At 32.3% G+C, this 19277-nt stretch overlaps 1 protein-coding gene across 2 annotated transcripts in view; it reads left to right on the top strand.

Moving 5' to 3' along the window:
* The window catches only part of LOC145324880 (locomotion-related protein Hikaru genki-like), a 251714-nt gene that overhangs the window by 134702 nt on the left and 97735 nt on the right, over nucleotides 1–19277 (top strand). Inside the window, exons 10-17 of one of the 2 annotated variants that reach the window (XM_080167590.1) lie at nucleotides 325–442; nucleotides 1105–1146; nucleotides 4863–4944; nucleotides 7121–7227; nucleotides 8666–8766; nucleotides 9384–9459; nucleotides 17758–17828; nucleotides 18144–18206. The exons of the other annotated variant lie outside the window; for it this stretch is intronic. Coding sequence (XP_080023716.1) covers nucleotides 325–442; nucleotides 1105–1146; nucleotides 4863–4944; nucleotides 7121–7227; nucleotides 8666–8766; nucleotides 9384–9459; nucleotides 17758–17828; nucleotides 18144–18206 — 660 coding nt within the window. The remainder of the gene's footprint in view (nucleotides 1–324; nucleotides 443–1104; nucleotides 1147–4862; nucleotides 4945–7120; nucleotides 7228–8665; nucleotides 8767–9383; nucleotides 9460–17757; nucleotides 17829–18143; nucleotides 18207–19277) is intronic. 2 annotated transcript variants of the gene reach the window in all.

Here is a 19277-nt window from a genome sequence, read left to right as displayed (position 1 = left end):
AAATCCCTCCACCCTAATTAAATCTAGTCTCAAAGCATTATCTTGCTTAATAAAGAGCATTTTTATGTGGCTAATTGTCCTACATGTATACAGACAACATACCGAATTTTTTCAAGAAAAAAAAGAAAATTATAGGGGTGGTTGTGGTTGTAACCTACCTCTTGATCAATAAATACAATTTTAATGGAACCGTTAAAAAGCTTAAAAGATATCCATAACGGTCCAGCGATGGCGAGATCTTTTGGTTTAGACACGCACAGAGACAGATAAAAAGAACTCCTGTCACTAGTATTTATGATTATCACAAAGAAATTGTATTTTTAGAGGGACTGGCACCCCGGGTGGAGTGGCACGTGACTGGCTCCCCACATGCTCGTGGCAGGGAGGGTGAATTGATTGTTTATGCTGGCGCCATTCTACACATTGACTGCATTTTTGACAGGTAATACTTTGGGATTTCAGGTGTCATTTTCGATTCCTAAAACAATTATAAGCCATTTCACACAAAGTACCTAGAAGAACACTGAACCTCTTAACCCCAATATATTTTGAAATAAATCGAAAATAGAGGGGGTAGTTTTTCGTTTATTGCTTTAAGTCAGGTAAGGTTAGGTTATATTGGGTAATGGCTAAACATTGAAGGTATAGGCCCTAGAGTGGTTAGGTATGGAGAAATTATTACCATCCTCCCCTTGTTTAATTCATTTCAGATCAGTGCTCAATAGGCACTTTGAGGGGAAAGCACCAAATGTTTTCATTTTCGTAGATTTTTTGCTCTGATCATAAATTGCAAGAGTTTGTCAGCTTTTCTATAAGAAAATGTGTAAAATTTGTATCAATTATCGAAGCTGGACATCATTAATTCTTTTCCTATACACGATATTATAGCATTTTATACATTTTAGATGTTCCTTTATTTAAATTTTAGATACATTAGATCAAAAGATGGATTGAAATAGTATATAGTAGATTTTTATTAGAAGCAGGTAAAAGTGTCTCCTTAATAAAGGGGACAAATGTTACTAAATAGGTTTGGCCAAACTATACCGAATGACGTCACCTTAGAAGGAAATATGAAGTAAATCTACAACTGTTTATATTTAGGAGACGAGGAACGCCCCAATGGAGTTGGTCTCATGATTACAGGTAAAAAATTTAACATTTTATGAACAAACGGATTCAATTCTAATATAGAAAAGCTTTACTTTTAATAAATTAGTCTAAGATTTATTTTAATCTGATGCTAAAGATTTAAAGTATTTCCTTTGCAGTCTGGGAAGTATTTAGGGTGTTAATGACGTAATGAACCCCCCTTTAAATTTATAATCGATATATTTCCTAACCGTCGGACACATAACACTTGTAGAGTAGCTTCGCTACAAAAAAAAATAACAAGGTATGTGTATTTTTTTTCAATTTCCCTTTTGTGTCTAACAATGGATATAGAATGTACGTGGATATATTGACAGGGGGAAATTTGTTGCTTGCTAATATGAACCTCATTTATTGGTCAGTTCGTTCATTCATGTTGGGTAAAGGGGGTGGAGAGGGGAATGTTATTTTCTGCCAACTTGAAGCACCCTTCATCAGAGTACATGAAAATCTGGTGCAACATCCAAGTTGTTATATATCCATTTGTCTAACTCTGTCGTTCAATTTGTGTCGGATTTGTTGAGATTTGCTGAACTAATCCCTGAAATTGGATGGAAGGAACATGTGTCTACACATTTGTTGGGTATAGTCCCTTTCGTGGCAACGCCCCTTAAGGGGCGTTTCTTCGTATTTTCACAGTAGTTTGTGATAGGGTATTTTAGGTTAGGTTAGGTGATTGTCCCTCAGGGTTAGAGCCCCCCTAAGGGGCCATAAATAGGAGAAAAGCTACAATGAAAATACGACGAAAAGCCCCTTAACAGGCGTTGCCCCGAAAGGAACTATACCCCATATTTTGACTTTGTCATTCTTTATCCTCTTGGGGCCTTCTACAGGAGGTGGCAACCACCCCCACCCGAATTTTCTTTTTAGATACAATGGCGATTAAGCCACAAATTTTATTTGCATTTCTTATACTAGTGTCTGTGCTCCTAGCATCAAGAAGGTCTGTATGATGTAGGGGGCATAAAAATAACCTAAAACCATCTTAGACCTAAATTTAGAAATAATATAGCCTTAAACCATCCTGAAATCTCTGTGAAACCTTCTGATTAACTAAATCGGATACAAAAAATCCTTACTACTTTTTGTAATAGGATTAAATGGAATATTTTAGAATATGTTTGATTACGTACTTTTAAAAACCCCATAACAACTAATAATATCCTTTACCTACAACTGTTTTAAGCTTAGCAAATTCTTTGAAGGAAAATCTTTTAGCATACCTTCTTTCTATATGTACAAGCTAAAAAGATTTGTTATGGTGTTCTATAGATTCTAAAAGTGTTATAAATGCAATGTTTTAGCTCAAAGACACCACGGCCTAAACGATTTGAGTTTGAGGTTGAAAGTAAAGTAGAAAAAATTGGAAAATCAGCTTAAATTTTTGTATAAATTTAAAGGACTGCTGAGTGTATGATAACATGAATAAAACAAGGATGACAACATCCATAAGTATCGAAACTCAAAAATTGATAAAATATGGAAATCACAAAGCCTTTAAAATCACGCAACCTTTTAATCACGGAAACTTTAAAATCTAGGAATCTATCTAGCACCGCAATTAATAGACACATATTAATGAAACTTGATGGAAATATGTAGAATAAAAACATATTCAATTCCTGATAAATTCAGCCGTCAATCCAGAATAGGAATAGAGAAAATCACGAAAACCTAAAAATCTAGGAATCGATCTAGCACCCCAATTCATAAACAAATCTTGGTGAAAATATTTTAAATGTAAAATGAATTAATCTCTAAAAGTTTCAGCCTTCCTTCTTGAATAGGAATTGAGAAAATCACAAAAACTTGAATATCTAAGAATCGATCGAGCACCCCAAATAACAGACAGAAGGACAAAACAATGTATGAATTAGATGGGCATATGTCAAAGGAATCTTCACTAAAGATTTTAGCTGTCTATCTTGAATAGGAGCCGAGGAAATCACGTTTCCCACAAAACGTTTCAGACATTCATACGGACATTTCAAATTATAGAGTAGCTTCGCTACTAAAAATAAGATATATATGCAGAAGAGATGTCACACCAATTGTTTACCGTCTTGAAACTTTGGAAAAAAAACATTTTTAGAAAGAAAACTTGTTCTAGACTTAAGACATTCTTCTTTTTAATCTTCTACATAGTTTACTCAATTGGAAAGGTTCTAGTTTAGCATTTAGTTGTTGCAGCTTCTCTATGATTTTGTTAGCTACAATCAAATTAGATATTGAGTATGTCTTTCGATATATTTTTTACATAATTTATTTAAATTATCTAATCAGCTAAAAAATCAAGATCTAAATCGAATGTAAAATTTAATTTATTATTTAATACTTTCCGCGAATATCAAAATGAAGGCCCGTGTTAAATAAAACTGGTATTAATTTTATGTTTTTTTTATTCTAGTATTTGTGGAAAATTGTCTGTAAATTAATGTTTTCATGCAATACTTGAAAAAAATTAATAAACTGTAAAGGGTTAGAACGTCGGATCTCATAAAGTTCTCTTGCTTTTTTAAGTATGAAAGAATAGTCCGATTATTGTGAAACATGGCATAATTGTTATTTTTATGCATATTAATACTTTACCTACAATTGTGACTTTTAAAAGGTTCAAATGTAAAATAATTGTAGAAGCAATGTAGAACTAAAATTTTCTATAATTGTTGGACGTTTAATCTTTGAGCTTCGATTTCAATGATGTTATCATCCTTTTTATAAACTAAGCATTATTTATATAATATCCATGTTGTTTTCCCTTAACTTTATATGGATTAACTCAAACTTTAGACATAACCATCAATATTGCAAAAACTTTCCATTTAGTTTCAGGGGTAATAGCTCTCCATTAAATATTTATAATGAACCTGCATTCCAGTTTTTATATTCCGAGGATTGTCATAATACTTCGACGATTTTTATTTATTTGAGAAATAATAGTTATTTATCGCATCGTAATATAGACAGCTTTCCGCGGATACTAAAATAAAATATTATAAGATTAAAACCAGTTTTGTTAGATCCGATTATTTTTCTCTATGGCTGAGAAATAGATAAGGGGTGGATATTTCACTATTTTGAATAATTATGCTTTTATAGTATTAAAGAATTTAATTCAGGGGGCAAATATTTGTAAAACCAACCATGAAATTGTAAATTTATTAAAATATTTTATAATACCCTTTATCCTAAACATTTCTTTCGGCAAGGTTGACTTCTGTCTCTATATATATTGATCAGAAATGCAAAAGTATTGTCAATATAAAAGTTTTTTTCCAGACTTCTGTCTGTCTTTAAAAAGAAAAAAGGGTGTCTATTCTATAGTAGTTCTGAAAATTGCTAAAAGGTACTGAATTCGCCAAGCATAGTCCCCCCATAAAAAAGCCGCAAAGAAATCGATTTTTAGTTTTCTAAGTGTCTGTTTTACCAAGTTTTTAATTTGTGAGCTATTATTGCTGTTTTAAAACACAGAATGCGATAAATTTGGACACATACGGGAATAAAATTACTAGCGGGCATAGGATGTAAACAGACCATGTTGGTACATCCAGGTACAGAGCTCAACTATTTTATGACTTTACCAAACCATTCAAATGTAATTAAATGTTCAAATAATTTATTTAGAATGTAACATATAGAAGTGATGTAAGTTTTCCAGGTATGATCTGCAGGTCCTGGTCCTCCGGGTCTCCAGTAAATATGTGTTTTAGGGAGTATCCAACAGGATGGATGGTGTCAACACAGGACAGAAACTGGAAGTTTAGAGTCAGCATTGTTTATGCCAAACACGAGGTACACTTTTTTTTGCAGAAGGTGGTTATAGAATCAATTACATACCAAAAAGAATTGTTGTGTGGTTAACTTTTGGCTAACGAGGAATTCTCTTGGAGAGGGGGGGGGGTGGTAACCGCCTACAATTTAAATTTTTAAAATTAAGAGAAATTTAGAGGGGCCCAGCTTAGAATTGTCTTTGGATTGGAAGGCATGATCAATAGAGTACTTTTATTATTGATCTGTTTTTCAAGATAACATAAATATTTCAAAATTTTATTTTTCAATGAAGTTTTAATGTTTGTGTATGTTACACTGTTTTGCTTATCTTATCCTTGTCAAAAGCGAAGTTTTTCTATGATTAGGGTAGGTCCGTCTGTCCATCCATCACGGTTAGCTCTTTTCGTTAATTTAGGCATTTTAGAATTATCCTATCGATTTCAAACTTTGCATGGTGATTCCTGTAGTAGTTAGGTACTATTTAGAAAGCATAGCAACTCTATAGTCATTACCAAAATGTCCGTATGTCCATTTTAGACATTAAATTTTTGTATGTTAGAATTATCGGATTCATCTGATTTTTGGAATACTGCTTCCTATTGCAACAAGGTACAATGTTACAGGCGAAGCATCTCTTTAATTAAGTCATAAAAATGTAAGTATGTCCTTAAATAATATTAAGTATTTATGCAGTTTTGCAACAAATTTACTTAAAATTTTGTTTATAATTATGCAATAATAATCTGCTTATTGAGTTCTTACACTCTACAAGTGGTAATGTTTGTTTGTCCTTCAGTTTCAGAGCTTCGCTTTTATGGATGTTGTTATCCTTGTTTTCCAAATATACATTTTACAAGTTTTCCAAAGCTTTTAACTCTTCACTATCTTTTGTTTCTGCACATCACACTTTTTTTCTCACAATATCAGATAACAAGGATGACAACATCCAAAAGTACAGGGATATCGGGGAAAAAATTAATATAGAGCAGTGGCATGCACTAAACATTAAACTTTATAAAATAGGGAAATCACGAAACCTTTCTAATCACGCAACCTTTAAAATCATGAAGGAAGGGATCTAGCACCACAATTAATAGACAAATCTTAATGAAACTTGATGGAAAAATGTAGAATATGAGCAAATTAAATCTCTGATAATTTCAGCCCTCCATCTTTAAAGGAGTTGAAAAAATCATGAAAACGTAAAAATCTAGGAACCGTTCTAGCACCCCAAATAACAGACAGACGGACAAAACAATGTATATATTAGATGGGCATATATAATTTCATCTTTCTGTCTTGAATAAGAGCCAAGAAAATCACGTTTTCCCCATAGCGTTACGGACTGACTGACGGACAGACATAGTGAATTATAGAGTAGCTTCGTTACTCAAAACTTTCACCATTCGAAACAGAAATTAAGATTCTTAAGAAAACTTATAGGATCTTGTGTAGTTCACGGCAAAATGTTCCTGGTAACGAATATCTTCATAAATCTATGAACTGTTAAGGCTGCGAGCGGTCAACGGTGTACAGTTATCTCGCAGTTATTTTTAATTGCTTTAAAGATTTTTGTGTCCTGTCCCATTTTATGCTCTGCTCATCTTTGTAACCATAATAAATAATTGAGAAATGAGCCGTAAATATGTTCAACATATCGCAGCTAACAGCTGCCAAGCCATGTTTAAAGCCCTGTTAGCCTGACAAGAATCTTAAATGTATATATGGTTTTCTCGATAATTGAAAGAATACCTAAATTTTCAGCTGTAAGCAAGTGTTTTTTTATGCTATTCATTTCTAAGAAATGGATAAAGTATTTTATGATTCCATATTTTTTTCAAGAATAGCTCTCCTTATTTTGAATCTTTAATTCTTGGTATGAATTCACTTCCGCAGGTTGTCATATCCACATTGTGTAATATATTCCCAAAAAAAGACAATACCAAAACAGATATGAAGGGTCGAGTGCGGAAAGCAAAAAAGCATTGGTAAATTTTGGGAAGACGAAGAAAGTCCCCCAAAAAATCAGCATGTTAAATCATAAAAACGAGGGATCTATCTCTTTTTTAGGTGTTTTCCTTCCCACTCCTCCTCATCCTTTTTATGACGTCATTGAGGGACTTTCTTCGCCTTCAATTTTGGGGTACTAATAATTTGATACATGTGCGGAAATGATGAAACATCTAATTTTGTTTAGGATTCTGGAAGTTTTAACTGCACGACCCCGCGGGGGATACAGAATTCTTTGGTGATCACTGTCACCAGTACTCTCTGTCCTCTACTCAAGGTTATGGACCATCACAGGTACATCAAGTCAGGAATCTAAAGGGATAAGACAATGGCCTATAAATTGATGTACATTCCCAATGATAACAAATAAAATTACCACTTCTGTAGATTACAATTAGGAGTTGAAACATTTGGATACTCAACTTAATGAACCATCCAATCAAAATTCTCCAAAAATGATAAGCTAACGAATATATTTATAAAATATTTTATTATAAAACTTCGGGGACTAATGTGTTTGTGTGTCTGTCTGTGTGTTTGTACCGAAGGATCTCGCTAACCGCTGAACCGATCGGGTTCTCCTTAACAGGGTAGCTTCTCATAGGTCCTAGGAAGGTTTATAACTATATCACCCCTAGAAAAAAAATCCCCCCCCTCCAAAAATTTTTTTTTACATTTCTTTTCACAAAATAAAAAATCCCCCCCAACAATTTTTTTAAATTTTTCTTTTAAAATCTAAAATAATAAATTGGGTTATAAAATTCCACTCTCCTCTCAAGTGCTCCTATACGCCTCTAGGGGCGTAGCCGCTAGTAATACAGAAAGCAAGAGTATTGTTTTATTATTGGGGGAGGGGTGGTTACTGTTGGAACATTTTGACATAGATTAAAGGTTGAGATTTCCATTTTACAGACACACCTAATGTTAGAATTAGAACCATTTAACAAGGACAATGTCTATATGAAATAAATTAGTAGCTGCGCTTCCGATAATCTGAAACGAGGAAGAGACTGGCTTGTAGCTGTCTCATTTAAAATTCAATATATGTCCTTTGGTTTACATAACATAGAAAAATGTGTCTACAAGGAAAAATTAAGGCACGACAGCCGTTCATTTGTTTGGGCGTTTGGTTGCGGATTTAGATGTTTGCTGTTTTATACAGACATTTTGGCAGTTGCGGCTGCTGATACATAAAATGTTGTGGTTATATATCATGCTTATTGGCATTGAATTTGACTGTCCATTTAAAAATGCTCTCAATTGCGGCTGCCAATAACTGAAACAAATAAACTAAATTTAATTAGAAAAATTTTATCTAAAAAGTTGATATTATAAAGAAGCGCAGAGAAAGCGCAACAATAAAAATGTATCAACTTATTACAAATAAATCAAGTTTAAAGTTTAAAGGAGGTCTTAAAACATCTTATAAAAATCAAGAAATATTTTACATCTAAAAATTCGTTAATAAATATGAAATATATAAATATAAATATATATAAACTTACGTGCCTGATATACTTTCGATAATGTCCTATTTAAAGAGTAGTTGCGCTACTAACCAGTTCAATTTATTCAGTTAGTGACCAAAATAATAAGGATGACAACATCCATAAAAGCGAAGCTTTGAAACGGTAGTACAAAAGGGCATTCACACTTGTAGATTGTTGATTATAGAAAAGCTTCGCTTTTAAAAATGATAATTGTACACTAATGTTATAAAAATAAATTTTAGGACAAATTCGTCTGAGCGGCATATTGGAAGCAGCGTGTCTGTCACATGTCCAACTGGTTTCCATTCTGTCGGTAGCAACCTCTTAACATGTCGGGATGACGGTAAGGTTTTTTTTGCTTTTTATAAATTTTGGTTTTCATTAGTTTGTTTTACTTCAATGTTATTATTTAGATTTTTGAAATGGAATATGTCTGTATAGTCTAATAATTAAATTAATATATGGTAATACGAAGATGATTAAAGTCCCTCCACAGATTATGACGTCATACGATAGAATAGCCAATGAGAGGCCAGTATACACTGTTATTGACCAATGGTAAAATTTATGCTGGCCTTTCATTGGTTATTTTATCGTATGACGTCATGATGAGTGGAGGGACTTTAATTATCTTCTGAGAATACAAAAGTTTTGTCTCAAAACTGTCAAAAGTACAACAGCTACCCAGCCAAGATTACAATAAGTTTTTATGCAATTCTTAAAATCTTTTAAATTTAAATCACCCTTTTTTACAAAATGATGGTCAAAAGTGCAACTGCTTTTAATTTTTTAAAGAAAATAATAAAGATGATTTATAATTTGATTAATTATTTACTATTTATCTACTAAATTACAATTTACTACATCTTATTTTTTTCATGAAATAATGTTAAAAAGTTGTGTTATTTGCTTATTAAAAACAGGCTTAGGGTAAAAAATTTAAATTGAAAAAAAATTAAGGTACTTGGTCATCAGAAGTGCCAGTCTGTAGTCCTGTAACTTGTCCACCACTGGAAATAAGCTCCCCTCACCTCAGGTACACATAATATACATTATTCTATGTAAAACAAGGATGACAACATTCATAAAAGCGAAGCTTTGAAACGCTAGGACAAACGAACATTAATACTTGTAGTGTGTCAGAACTGAAAAATCCGAACATAAACGTATAAATGTCGAATACAAATTTTAATTAAATTTGTTGAAAACCTACTTAAATACAGGATGATGTTTATGTACATGCTTACATTTTTAGGACTTGATTATAGAGTTGCTTCGCTTATGATATTGTACTTTGTTGTCTCAGGAGTCAATAAACTAAAATTCGGATAATTAGATCACATAAAAATTTGTTGTTAAAAAGTAATCAATCAACATGTTTAAAATGGACGTACAGACATTCTAGTAATGGTTATAGAGACCGAAACGACCCTAATTATAGAAAAGCTTCGCTTTTAGAAATAAGTATTCCCCTTAATAGAGCTTAGTGGATGGGGTCTAGGACTAGGTAAAAAATACCACATCCCCCTTTAAATTTCAGAGGATTGTTAAAAAAAAGAATTGTCCTTTATTCTAATTTGACGCCATTAGGGATACTTTAAATTTACTTTAAAATTTATGCCCTTTTTTATATGTAGGCACTATAAAGGGCTTCGCTTCCCGCGTTAAATTTACCATTTTAATAATTTTCAAGTGCGCTTCGCGCAACCCAAAGGCAAAACCCTTTGCACTCTTCTGTTCTAAATTAAATGTTTAATTATTTATGAAAGAGGAAAACATTGAAGAAAAGTTTCTATAAGAAAAGCAATTAAAATTTCGGATCTACTGCAGTTCACGGTAAAATATTGCTGGTAACGAATATTGCCAAAAATCTATGAATTTTAAAGGCTGCTAGCTGCCAAACGGCTGAACGCACAGATCATGCCCACACACTGTTTTAGGCGGCATAAGAAGGCCTACAAATAATCTGGAATAGCCATAAATAATAATGCATAATTATCTAGCAGTGCAGAGAAATGCGCGAAAAAAGCCTATTTTGCGCGTTTTTTCTTCCGTGAAGCTTACCCTGTGCAACATTGGATCTTGGCTATTCCAGATTATTTGTAGGTCTTCTTATGCCGCTTTAAATGGTGTGCGGGTATGATCTGTACGTTCAGCCGTTTGGCAGCTAGCAGCCTTTAAAATTAATAGATTTTTGGCAATATTTGTTACCGGCAATATTTTACCGTCAACTGCAGTAGATCTAAAATTTCCAATAACAATTCAAAAACATTTGTTACCAACATAAGAAGGAAACTATATTGGATTCATTTAGAACGGGGAATTTTTGTCTGAAGACTTGATAAAAAATCCTATAATCTATTCATAACAACCCTTACAGACAACCAGCTCTTTGGCTGCACTCAATTTGTCCTAGTAACTTTTTTTAACAATAATTGTCACGCAACTAACATTGCAGCATTGTAAGATCTTTGTTTAGCGTCACCTTGGTAATTACTAATTGAGAAATATTACTAGGAATATTACTATTTCGTCATACATTTAATAGTTATTTCTCGCATCGTATTATAAACGGCTTTCCGCGGATATAGAATGTACAATTATGAGATTAAAACTAGTTTTTTTAGCCCCGAGGTGACAAAGTCACCGGCTAAAAAAACTAGTTTTAATCTTATGATTGTACATTTCTATATTCTCAGAAAGCTGGATATAATACGATGCTAGACATAGTTTTTTCGTATGGATGAGAACCGGTTCCTATCCACCGGATTCGATTGAATACGAGAAAATTATTTTTATTTTTACTTCTCTTACCATTCGTAAGTGTAATAACAAAACACTTACAGGTATATTGGAAAACTCTAAACTCACATGGATGGAAATTTTATGTTGATAAATAGCGCAGCAATGGACATTCTTGTAATTCATTATTACCTGATACATTCAAATCGGAGGAGAGTTTTGGGGTATAGTCCCTTGCGTGGCAACGCCCCTTTAGGGGCGTTTGTTCGTATTTTCACAGTAGCTTTTTTCCTATTTCTAGCCCCTGCGGGGGGCTCTAACCCTACGGGGCCAATTGAATAATCCTGCGGGGCAATCACATAACCCAATATAACCTGACCTAAAATAACCTATCAAAAGCCATTTTAAAAATACGACGAATCGGCCCTTAAGGGGCGTTACCACGAAAGGGACTTTACCCGAGTTTTGTAGTGGTTTAGTGTTCTATCCTAGGTTAGGTTAAGTTATATTCGGTACAGGATAACACCACAGGTTTAGGCCCTTCAGTGTTAGGACCCCCGCCGGGAGTTGTACTTGGTTCAAATCAAGACTGTCGTAACTTAACACTTAACGGTCGGTATCCGGTTTTTTCTATCTCATTTTCTGTGTGTGAAAGATAAAGAGCCCAAACTGCGTGACTTTTTAAGTTTGGGTATGACACATAACCGAGAGTTGAATTTTTTTGAATATCTCCATCCTGGCGGGCACAGGATGCCAGCAAACCTGGCAGGGTCATCCAGGTAAAGAGCAAAAATATTTTTTTGACTTAAAAAAAGCATTTTATCTTACCAAAATACTAAAATTTCCTCTAGTAGTATATCCATATATTAAATACAGGTGTTCAAGTCAATTTCAGGTTCCAGGTATGATCCTGCAGGACCTTATCCTTCAGGTCTCCAGAAATCTTCAAATAGCTCCTGTGGCCGCAATTTTTGACTTAGAGACTTCAAATTTTAAACTTAAGCTTTTCTTACATGTCTACATAAGGTATTCAAATTTCATAAAGATCCGCTGCCGTTTTCCCGCCGACCGCCGACTGCGGCGGCTTGCAGCTGCCAAGTACAGCTGCGGGCGCTGAAATTTATATTTTGATATTTGAAATTTAAAATTTACATAAAGATTAACATTTTCTGCCAAAAAATTTTTATTCTAGCTTCAAAAAAAAAAATTACAGCCGTTTGGAATTTTTAAGTAAAAAAAGGACCTAAAAACAAAGGTTATTAAATAAAAGGGTGAAGGAAGCGAAAATTGACCTTAACTTACTTAAAGTCGAAAATTCATCATAACACAGGGGACTTACACAAAAATTTTAGCCCTCTAGCTCAAATAGGAACTGAGATAACAAGGGAGGCGTTGAACGCCCCCCCCCCCCCCCCCCCCCCCGACTGATTAAGGTGCGGCAAGGGGCCCGACTGTAAGGGGTTAAGAGGGGTGTAGAAAATTAATTTTCCTACCCTTCTACAAAAATACCCTCATTAGAGTAAAACACTAGAGGGAGAAAGGTTTAAATAACTGTATCTTCCCATCGCTACCACCCTGTGCAACCCTTCTATTGGGTCATTGAAAATCAACCAATGGTGTCGCTTATATTAACACAGCCAAGTAGCAGAAAATAATTTAGAAGCAGACGAAAGAGGTCTTCAAAAAGAAAAGGAGGTAGTTGTCTGTATATAAAACTATACTATAGATCTGTTATACCCTTCCCCCCCCCCCCCCTGTCTAGTTTTCTTTGGTCAATTTGAGTAAAAACACCAATTATTGTTAATAAATGAAAAACTTATGAAATGTTTATGAATTTACTGTTGGAAATATTTGAAAATGTGTAAATTTAGAAAACTAATCAGACACAAACAAAGAAAACAATTATTGAAAAACTCTTTACTTCTCCAAAATAGATTTACAATATAACAGGGATCTTAAGGTTTAAGACTATAAACGATAAGTAAATGTTTATCCTCTCTGATAATAAACAAATATCAGTATATGAATTAGTGGTTGAAAAGATTGGACACCAATTCAATAACTCAAAGTTTTTGAGAAAACTAAGATAACGTGGTTATAAAACTTTGGGTACCAGTGCAATTTCCAGTTCAATGTTCCTTTCCTCCTTGCATTATACAAAGAAGGTGTGCATTCAATTCTGCATTATGTTGCATTTTAGTATAAGGGTTTTAAGGGTACGTTTTTAACAAATTAATATTGTACCTTGTACTAGGAATTATTATTCAAAATATTAGTTGAGCGAGATAATTATTTCATACAAAAAGTTGTTGTCTTAAAAGTAAAAAAAATCAGCATGTTTAAAATGTACGACGGGAATTTTTGAAAACAATTATAAATTTGTTGCTTACATTCTTAAAAAAATAAAGTTAGAGAATAGAGAGAGCAAGGGTACATGACTATATAGAACTATCGCAAAGACCTATCAACACAATCTCATTGCTCAAGAAATTTGACAGCTTAGACCGAAAAATGGCTGAGTTTTATACAGGGTTTTTCATTTTTAGAAACAATGCAGTAACTACAAAATTTATTATGTATTTGTGTTTGTCCTTTAGAAATAATGCATATATCTTAAAATTAATAAAGTAAAAAAACAATTTTGGCATTGTCAAAAAATTATAAAATTGTAAAAATCTGGATAATAATTTCATTACAAGCTGTCTTGAGTACAATCATTTCGGAAAGTAGACATTATTATACCATTTTTTATAATAACAATATAAAAGTTCATGTTAACAGCATTATAGATTTAATTTGTTTTTAAAAACATATTTCTTTTTTGAGGAGGCTTTTAAATCTTAATCTTAGTACTTTATAGATAACTTTCTTCCTTACAACTTTCCTAAATATTTTAACTGTCCGTAGCAATGTGAACTGAACCAGTGCGCAGGTCTGTTTATATGTTATATTTAGTAGCGAAGCTACTCTATAATTCACTTTGTCTATTCATTAGTCAGTCCGGATTTTTTTTTCAATGAATTTGTAATTAAAATTATTCTTTATTTGCCTTTTATAAAAGGATTTTACATCCTGATAAATATTGTGAATTATTTCAAATTGTAGCTCATTTATGACACTATACATGCTATACTCTGCTTTTACAGCTACCAAATAAATGTAATTATTTTAAATTCCTGAAGATCATAAAAATCTGTAAATTGCTATGTACAGTTTCAAATTTTATTCAATAAATCAACTGATTTTTGAAAGACATATTTGTTAAATGTTGCTACACTTGATATAATCATCCTTGTTAGAATGTACTATAGTATTTATAACACAGTACAAATAATAATAGAACAGGCTTTGCTTACAAAACTCAAACACATCATGGAAACACATTTGAAAAGATAGCATTGATTTTAAATGATAAATATGCTCTAATTTTTTCCAAAAACTAGGCAAAACATTTATTTTTTGTCGTTGATAACAATATCTTATTCTTATAGTCTTATTTACAAATAGTTTTACACTAAAATCTTTTGATTTAATTGTTTTAACTCTTGTACATTAGGTCACGTGACTTTAATTAATAATAAAGGTCCCCCAAATCCTTATACCAAAATGTTTGGTGATTTTGATTAATTAGTAAAGTTCCTTCGGACCTTATTCCATTGACAGCTTATGAGCTTTCTAGCAGCTAAGTGAGAAAGCAAAATTTCTTCTGATAAACAACTTTCTGCAATTTCAAAAGGTCTTTCAATAGGGAAAATGGTTTCATAGCTATTTATCACTCTATATATATTACTTTAATCTTAAAAATGTAATGTTTTAAATTGATAGGACAATTATAACATGCCTAAATTAACGCTGTTAGCTGTTTGCTTCGAAGAGACGGAGTGACCGACCCCAATTAAAGAAAAGCTTCATTTTAAAAACGACTTAAGATGTAATCAAGAACATTTTAGGTATGATATAATAGTTATTTCTCGCATCGTATTATAAACGGCTTTCCGCGGATATAGAATGTACAATTATAAGATTAAAACCAGTTTTTTTAGCCCCTAGGTGCCGTAGGCATGGGCTAAAAAAACTGGTTTTAATCTTATAATTGTACCATTTTAAATTCGTAGAAAGCTGGATATAATACGAATCTAGACATAGTTTTTTCTTATTGATGAGAACCGGTTCCTATCCACCGGATTCGAATGAATACGAGAAAAGTGTTTTAAGTTGCCTATGGTTGGAAGTCTTTTAAAAACATATTATATTGAAAGTCTTTTAAAAATCAGTTACCTCTTACTATATACTTTATCTATATTAAACTTCATTTTCTTGGCTATTGTCAATATACTCAGGTTTTAGTTTGATTGTGTGAAAACCAATATAGCTATACTAGGTCAGCTGAATTTGCGTTGCCGATTGTGTACATAGCATCCTCAGCCTATCTCAATATTTACTAAAAGCTAAAACAGCTTCAAAATTCAAAAAAATCAAAATTGTAATGTATAAACGATTTATACATTATACATTCAAAATTTTAATTTTTCAAATTTGATTTTTTTAGTAAAAATTGAGATAGGATGAGGAAACACCGAGGAAACTTTGTACACAATCAGCAACTCAAATTCAACTGACCGTATACTAGTGTACTTGACATAACGGAGATTGCATCTCAATTCTTGAATCACATAAACTTTTCCAACATTCTCTATATTGACCAACGATTAGATTGTTAGTAGCGAAGCTACTCTGTTAAGAATGCATTTGTGTAATAAAAAGACAAAGAAACATTTGAACTAACTTTAAATTTTATTATTTGTTTCTAAATAAAGGATTAATTAAAACAATGATTTTCTATTCAAAAAGGCTAATACTATATAAGTGTAACTAGCCTCTAGGAGCTTTGCCCTAAGAGATACTTAAGAAAAAAAGTGGTGGTGCAGCACCAATGTTTTAATTACCTAGCAGCAATCTTTTTTTTTAGTTTGGGGGGGTTTGGGATGTCACACCCCCCAAGATAATAACCTAAAACCACCACAGGACCAGCAGGTATAATCCCTAAATAGTAGAATCCAAAAGGTTCAGTGGTTACCGAGATCTTTAGGGACAGACAGATGGACGGACGGATAGACATCATTCTAATTTGTTTTATAGATAAGAAAATATTTTAAGTAGTTTATCAAGTTAAAATATTTGTGGAACTATAGATAACCTACTTTTAAAACATATATTTAATAAAATATTAAATAATAAATATTATATTTTATTTAAAGATGAAAGCAGGGTCTCAAAACAAAACTCAAGCTATTGTTTTTTTTTCTAGGAGCTTCGTCCTTTGCAAATTTGTCATGAAAGACTTCCTTGAAAAACATAACCCTTCAAAATATCTGTCTAAAATAAGATTTCACGAATGCCAATTTATATTAAGAACTTTTTTCTTTTTTTTCTTTAGGGCTTTTATAACTCTAGCCTATTCTAATATAACCAAAGATTGGAACATAAAAAACTTTTTCACAAAAGTTTCTTTGTGGTCCAATTTCTGTTAAGTGAAATTGTCTAAAATTCCAATAAAGTGTATCAGTTATTGACTCTTTGAACTATATTGTTTGAAGAAAATGCATTATCTTTATTGGCTACATCCATCTAGGTAACCATTGGACCCAACAATACACCCAATTTTAAAAAAAATTAAAAATATACATAAGTAGAAGGGGACAAATGACAAAGTGTTGGTCAAAGATGCCAAAGTCTTACATATTCCCAGGGAGGTCCAAGCTTTATATATCAGGGGGATAAAATAACGGGTTTCAAAGGATTTAGGTGGGTAATCTATTTTTTTTATTTTAAGGGGGTTACAATGAGAGATTTCAAAGTTTGAGGGGGGGGGGGGATAAAATATAACATTACCCCGCACCCTTGGACGTCTATGAATATTCCTTTAAATCTATTGCAAGACTAATGAAATCTCAACTTCCAAATTAGCCTAGGAACTTCTATATGATTTGGACCTTTTTTAAAAAAAATATCTTTTTAGTTGTGTAGCTTATGCGTCTGGTTTGGTCAAATTAAGTTCTACTGGTGGTTCTGTCCTGATATGTTCATTTCTTCAACAAATAAAAAGGGGGTTTGGGGAGTTTGTATAGTTCACTAACCCATAAAGGAATTGTCTATCTTTATTGGTCATTTCATTACTGCATTTCTCATCTCTCTTCATTCTTTTTCATCTCCAGATGAATTAGGTCTGCTGGCCAATTTCAAACATTTTTATCCATTAACAGAAAAGAATGAAACAAGGATGTCTGGAGTCCAAGATTTGTAAACTAATAAATGAAATAAATTATAACTTATAACCTCTTTAAAAAATTTCACCACTTTTTTTAGCCGTGCCTTCGGCACCTCGGGGCTAAAAAAACTGGTTTTAATCTTATAATTGTACATTCTATATCCGCGGAAAGCTGTTTATAATACGATGTGAGAAATAACTATTCTCTTTGTGGTTTGACATTATTAATTTTACACAAGCAATATGACAAAAATAAATATATAACAACGCTTTAACAAGATTGTACCAAAGTTCAATTGAAAATATATTTTGTTTTTATTTTAGGGTGTTACGGCTGAATAATTCGTATCTTGGAGAGGCTGAGTTTGACTGTCCTTTTGGCTACAAATTAGTTGGTAAGTAGAAAGAATGATAATGCAAGTGAATATTCAATTTTTATATAAATCGACTGAAAGCCACAATTTTGACTTTGTCAAGATATTTCAATACAGTAAAGACAAAGGATTTGATTTATAAAAATACTTACTTTAATTAAGAATAAACGTTCGTTGGGTCTTTATTTTTGCTTGAATTTGCTAATATTTCTTTAAACATCTTTTTGAAAAGAGGTATTGTCATCAGCGGCGGACGAGCAACTGTCGAGTCCTGATATTTACATTAATTTATGGCACTTATAATTAAATTTCAATTATTTTTTTTTTTAATTTTAGGCGAAGGAACAATTTGGTGTAATCATCTAAGCAAATGGTCAGCTTCTGTTCCAAGTTGTAAAGGTAAGATTTTAATTTCCAGATGGATTCGATAACGGTTAATATCCGCTGGAATAGAACCGGTTCTCAGATATGCTGAAAATGGTGTATAGCATCATTATTACAGACAATTTTTTTAATACCATAAAATTTTTACCAGTGTTGATAGACTTGGCCTTCGGCCCCTTGGTCCTGACAAAACTGGTCTTAATCTTATTTTTTTCATTCTAATATCTGCGGAAAGTTGTCTATGATTCGATACGATAAATTTTCTTACTATAATTTGCTATTGTCTGTTAATCAAATCTGTTAATATTTAAAAGCTGCAAAGTAAACAATAATAAAAATTTTGAAAGATTATACCTCTAAGTATAAATATTGTTAATATGTAAAAATGCATATAAAAATTCTCTATTCTTTTGAATAATTGAAAACAAAATACGATATCGAAAACCTATTTTATTTAAGGAGGATGTTTGCTTGTGCATTTTTTCAATTTTCTTGACAGTCAAAGCTTAACTAGCTAGTATCATAACATGTAAAATAATATGACTATTACTCTTTTTAGTTCATTACATGCAAACTAACCGATATACAAGACTTACAAAGCTTACAAAATTAGTTTTCTATTTAGAATTATGATGTCAATGGTAGATGGGTTTTAAAAAGCAATACTTTTCAAAAAAAAAACACTGTTTTAAAACTTTACATTGCATTAACAAAGATTAAACAAAAAAAAATTTTATTTTTCTATTTTACACTAAATTTTCTCTGAAAGCAAACTTTTAAGTTTAAAATTGATACATTATTACATGGATGTTACACTAGATTTTTATTGATAAAGTGATCCTCGCACCTGGCTAAAATAACGATATTCCCCATCGTTTCCCATCCTATTCCCTCCGACTGGATGAAGGAACTGACAAATAAATGAGGTCCATAATAAGCTTAATTGACGTCAAATTTCCCCTGTCCATATATCCACGTATATCCTATATCCATTGAAGTTTCAATCCTCATGATCTACTTAGTTAAATGGCGAAAAACAAGGATTTGTAGAAAAAAAAAGGAAAAAAATCTTTTTTTCTCGACGCC

Source organism: Acartia tonsa, chromosome 7 (genome assembly GCF_053477335.1).
Source record: "Acartia tonsa isolate MP-2025a chromosome 7, ASM5347733v1, whole genome shotgun sequence".
In the NCBI taxonomy this organism is placed as follows: domain Eukaryota; kingdom Metazoa; phylum Arthropoda; class Copepoda; order Calanoida; family Acartiidae; genus Acartia; species Acartia tonsa.
The sequence above is the reverse complement of the archived record's forward strand: the minus strand, read 5'-3'. Positions and strand labels throughout refer to the sequence as shown.